The sequence below is a fragment of the Apis dorsata genome, unplaced genomic scaffold, assembly GCF_000469605.1.
Source record: "Apis dorsata unplaced genomic scaffold, Apis dorsata 1.3 scaffold_94, whole genome shotgun sequence".
Lineage (NCBI taxonomy): Eukaryota > Metazoa > Arthropoda > Insecta > Hymenoptera > Apidae > Apis > Apis dorsata.
The window spans coordinates 66108-71630 of record NW_006263392.1 but is presented as its reverse complement, the minus strand read 5'-3'; the positions used below and the strand labels follow the sequence as shown (position 1 = coordinate 71630).

Here is a 5523-nt window from a genome sequence, read left to right as displayed (position 1 = left end):
TAATATATATATAATAAATAAGTATATAATATATTAGTAGTATATTGTATAGAGATAAATATATTTTTATAAATAAAAATTTTTTTAATATTATTTTATTTTGCATTTAAAATGAAGATATTTATCTTGATTAAAAGATTGATTAAAAGATTGACTAGATGTGATACTATGATATGATATTGCCAATAATTAAAATTAAATCATTTATAACTTGAAAAATAACTTCATATCAACAATTTCAATTTTATATCAACTTTTATAATCATTTTGATGTAAAATCGACCCTTAATAATTTCTCATATTTTCAAAAATATCCTATATATGATTCTTAAAATATAAAATATAAGAAATACATAAAATATATGAATTCTCTTTAAGTTTTAAGATTATGTATATTTACTATTTTAGTATCTATGTAATATTATATATGTATATATTTTTTATTGTTAAAAATACAAATTTCTTTTTTAAATACTATAACTATTATTCACTTTCATTTTTTTTCGAAGGCATAAATTTTGTACTAGAATCTGTTTTTTTTAGATCTTTGAGCAATTCAGTTTTTACTTCTTCTAAATCGAATTCAGAAATAAATTTCTGCTTTAAGATATAAGCAATTGACTTATTATAATTTTTACTATCTTTATTAACATATATATCTTTTAAATTTTTTTTATGAAACATTTTGTGATTACTTTCTTTGATAAAATATGGTTTGTAATTTTTAATTACATTTGCTGTTACTGCATCTGATTCATCATCTGATTGATGTGTATGATTTTCAGTTTTATTAATATTTTTTAAATGATCAGGTATGATTGATTGTTGTAAATGTAATAATTGGGTATTAGTAACTTCACAATCAATTTGCATCATAGTTATATGTTTTGCAGGCGTTGAAAATGTTTCTAAAAGAAATATTGAATGAATTTTTTTCAATTTCATAATACATATAGTCTAAATAAAAAATTATTACCATTCATAGAAAGTGTAGGAAGAATTAATGACATTCTCGGTCTGCCTGTACTATTTTTACTTGAAGCTGGCAAAAGCAAATGTTCTCCACCAAACCAAACTACATAAAAGGTATCATCTCTCCTTCCTAAAGCTTCGAATAAAGAAGCATGTTCTTTTATTATTGGAGAAAATATTTCTACTGCATTTAATATTGATGAGTCAGTTATCTTTTGAAGTATTTCATGTTTATTTTCTTCTGATATGTTATGTTTCTGTTTAATTTTAGTTTTCATTGTATGAGAAGATGATAAAAACTTTCCTATAAATTTTGTATTTAACATTGCTTTTTTTAATGTAGTCCAATTATATTGATAAGATTTTCCACCAATCCATCGTCTCAGTTCATAATCTAAACGAATTGATTCACTTTGATTAATATGCATCAGACACATCGGTTGTGGAATTGATATATTTTTACGAAAATTATCTTCATCTTCTTGTCGAGTTTGATCTTTAGATGACCAAAGTAATGTTCTTCCATGTTTTGCATAATGTGTGCTGATTGGAATGTCAGTAGGTAATATATCCAACTGATTACTTTGTAAAAATATATCTCTAAAAAATAATTTTTACTATATATATTTTTTTTCTTAAACTAATTTTTTCATATTATCCATTAATTAATTATCCATAACATAATTCTTAATAATATTTTGATAAATAAATTATATAAATTATATAAGAAGATAATTATATAAATTATATAAGAAGATAATTATACAAATTATATAAGAAGTTTATTATAAACTTACTTAAAACCATTAACATTTAAAGATACCATAAAAATCATTCCTAAGAGAATAGCAACATTCTTTTTATTAGCATTGAGATTTAGATTTTTAAGTTTATTATTAGTATTTGTATGTTCCAATGATGAAAGTTTTTGTTTTAAACTTGTATTTTCCTAATAATAAATATAATTTTTTACAAAATTAAATATAATTTTATTAAATATAATTTTCAATATGCAATTTTTACCATTTTTAATTGTTTATTTTCTTGTTGTAACTCATGAATTCGTTTTTCTAATGAAGAGACATATTCTTTCTTTTTTTTTCGTGATAGACAAGCTGATTCTCTATTTTTTATCATTCTTTGCTGTCTTTTCAATGCTTTTATTTCACATTCCTGTCGTCCAGTAAAATTAACATCTTGTATTTCATTTTTTATAACAATTGGAGTATAATTTGAATTTTCTGTTTTAATTACTACTGGTCTAGACACAGCTGAATCTTTTTTTATAATTATAGAAGAATGTCCAATTTCTTCATTGTTAAGAACCAAAGGTGTATCAATCATATTTACATCTTGATTTGTTTCTGATGTATATATGTTATTTGCACTATCCATAATTTTTACATGATTTTCTTGTGGTAATTGAATTTTCTTTGTTTCCGTTTTTATCTGTATTGATGGAAATTGTACTGAAGTTCGTTTATTATTTGTATTAGTTGTATGTGCCATATAAGGATATGATATATAATTTTGTTTAATTTTTTGAGTGAGTGCAACAAAATTTTGTGTATTAAAAAATATAGCATTTTGAGGCTGTGCTGGAAAATATGAAGTATATAAAAGAATAACATGTGATTTAGAAAAATAAACATTAACAAAAATAAAATTAATTAAAAAATTTTTTTAAAGGAAAGTTTTACCATCAGTGATAAGTTGAATATTATTTTTTGGTTGAATCCAAACACGTTTAGCAAAATTTTTTTCAGAAAGAATAAATTTTGTTTCTTTTGTATCTTGTGATTTAAGAGGCATAAGTTTTATTTGATTTGCAATAGTTACATTTGAAATTGATTGTGGTGATATAGGTGGGGATATATTTTGTGGAGGAGAAATGGGTGGTGTTTCTAAAATTGTCTACAACAAATTAACAGATATAATACATAAATATTATAAATTATTTCAATTCATTTAAATAAAGGTATTTTTATTATACCTTAAAATCACAAAGAGAAGCAGTAGAATTTCTTTCAACTTGAGATTCTAATCTATTAAATTTATATTGATTTGGTATAGGAGATAAAGATTGTCCATAAGAATTTGCAGATTCTAATTTAATTTCCATTTTTACATCATTAGCTACATGTAAATCTATAATTAATTTATAGTTAAATTATAACTATATAAATAAAAATAGTTTATGAATTTATAGTTAATAAATAAAAATCAATGTAATAAAAAAAAAGATTTACCTAAATTTTGTTGTGAAATAATATTTGATTCTTCAAAATTATTTGATGATTCTCCTATATATGTATCTTTTATAATTTGATTATCAACATTATTATCTATTTTTTGAGATATTTCATCATCAAATAATACAGGAATACCTAATTCAGAACTTAAAGTTTGAAATAAATCATCTGAAAAAAATACAATCATAAAAAATAATAAAATGTAAAAATATCCAATAATATATAAACTATAATATTTAGATAAAAAAAATGATTAAAAAAAATAAATTCAATATAATAAATTTTATATTATTATTATTATAAATATTAATTTTTTTAAATATATAAATATATAATTATTTTTGAATAAGTCAAATTTTTTTAATTAAATAATAATTTATAATAATAAAAATAAATTATTTAATCTAAAAATACATAAAATTTCTTTTTCAAATATAAACATTGTAATAATAAATAAAAAAAATATATTTTACTTAAATTACATATTACACTTAATTACATAAAAATAATTTTATTTGCAAATGAAATGAGTTTTAATAAATTTATTATTCAATAAAAATAATTTAATAATTAATAAAAATTATATAATATATATATAATTTTTGTATTTATCTTATATAATATTACAATATATATCATAATATAACATACAATATAATATAATATATATAATTATTATATTCTTTTGTTATTAAAATTTTTATAAATAAAAAGTTTATTAATTAAAATTTATCAAAATATATGTAATTATTAATATATATGTATATTCTATATTAGATTTATATTAGATTTGAAATATTTATTATTGCTATATTGCGATATTATATTATATATTAATAATAGAAATATTATATTTATACACAGTAAATATTAAATTTATATATATAAACATTAATATTTTAAAATAGTATTACGTACCCATAACCTCAAAATCTGAAAATGTTTGTTGAATCTCAGATTCCGTGCTATTCTGATTTATCAACATTGTTTATAACTTTCTTTATTTAAACAAAAATATTAATAACCTATAAATCTATTATTAATTAAACATTAAAACTTTTTATCTTAAACAATGAAATTGTTTTTGCCGGCATCGAATTATATAAATAGTATACAATATATAATTATAATAAATAATCGATTACTAAAGCAACTAAAACCAACTTCGATATAAAAATGATAATATTGCTTTTAATACAATGATAACAATAATGACATACATCAATACAATTCAGATTGTAATATGTTTATATATGAAAATTACTAACATCGCTATTTAAAATTTAATGACATTTATTAAGATGACATCATTATCATTGAAATTATAAAGAATTTTATTTTATTATGTATCTATCTCGATATCATGAATATAGTTATTTAAATTGAGAATTAATTGAGAATTTATTTAATATTTTTGATACCAAATTTTAATGAAAAATCATTCACAAAATATTATTTTTTATGTTAATCATAATAAGATAAGAAATAATATTATTAAATAAAAATTACTTATAATAATTATTAATAAATATATCAATTCTTCAAAATGTAAGAAAATTATTTGATTTGAAAATTTTTTTGTTTAAAAATTTAAGAAAAAATAAATCTGTTATTTAAAACTACCAATAAAAGAACTTTTCATTGTCTTAAAGAATGTTTTTATCTGACAGAAAATTGTGATTTATAAGATTCAATTACATATTTAGTATAATAAAAATATGACTTTTATATCATAATATAACAAACGATATAATTTATTATATCTAATAATATAATTAAAATATAAATAAATAATATTTAATAATATATAAAATTTAATTTTCATGTTAAAAAATTATATTTAATTATAACTATAAAAGTTATAATTTATTGTTGCGTACATATCTTAAAGAAAAAGTGACTAATTAAATAATAATAAGTTAATGAGTAATAGAATCATGTAATATTATTATTGATAATTTACTATCAATGTGCATATCAATGTGCTTATATTCTATGGTTTTTTCTCTACTCTATATTAGTTATCTATCTTTTTATATTTTTAAATTCATGGTGATCTCTAGTTAATATTACAGATAACTAATTAATTTATTACATTTCTTATTTTAATTTAATCTAAAAAATATAATTATTTTTATATTATATATAAAACGATATTTTCGTGGATAAATTATTTTTTATAGATCTATAGATGATAATTTGTATTGATAATTTTAATCTTAATGTAGTTTAAATTTGATAATTTAATTGGATCGTTGTAATTCGAAAGTTTTGTACATATTGCATTTTCATTTTTTGT

The 5523-nt window shown here is 18.6% G+C and overlaps 1 protein-coding gene across 2 annotated transcripts; it reads right to left on the bottom strand.

Moving 5' to 3' along the window:
* Positions 1-459: 459 nt before the first annotated feature.
* LOC102681848 (cyclic AMP-dependent transcription factor ATF-6 alpha) lies at positions 460-4396 on the bottom strand. Of its 2 annotated transcripts, XM_006611868.2 has the most exons (8): positions 4143-4396; positions 3222-3392; positions 2966-3120; positions 2673-2886; positions 1996-2570; positions 1770-1921; positions 977-1572; positions 460-908 (listed from the first exon to the last, which is right to left on the bottom strand). In XM_006611868.2, exons 1-8 carry the CDS (start codon positions 4207-4209, stop codon positions 484-486), a joined length of 2355 nt encoding a protein of 784 aa, XP_006611931.1. In that variant the 5' UTR covers positions 4210-4396; the 3' UTR covers positions 460-483. The 2 variants fall into 2 exon arrangements, with proteins under 2 accessions (XP_006611931.1, XP_006611932.1); XM_006611869.2 differs by lacking the exon at positions 2673-2886 and having other exon boundaries at positions 1996-2421.
* Positions 4397-5523: the final 1127 nt, after the last annotated feature.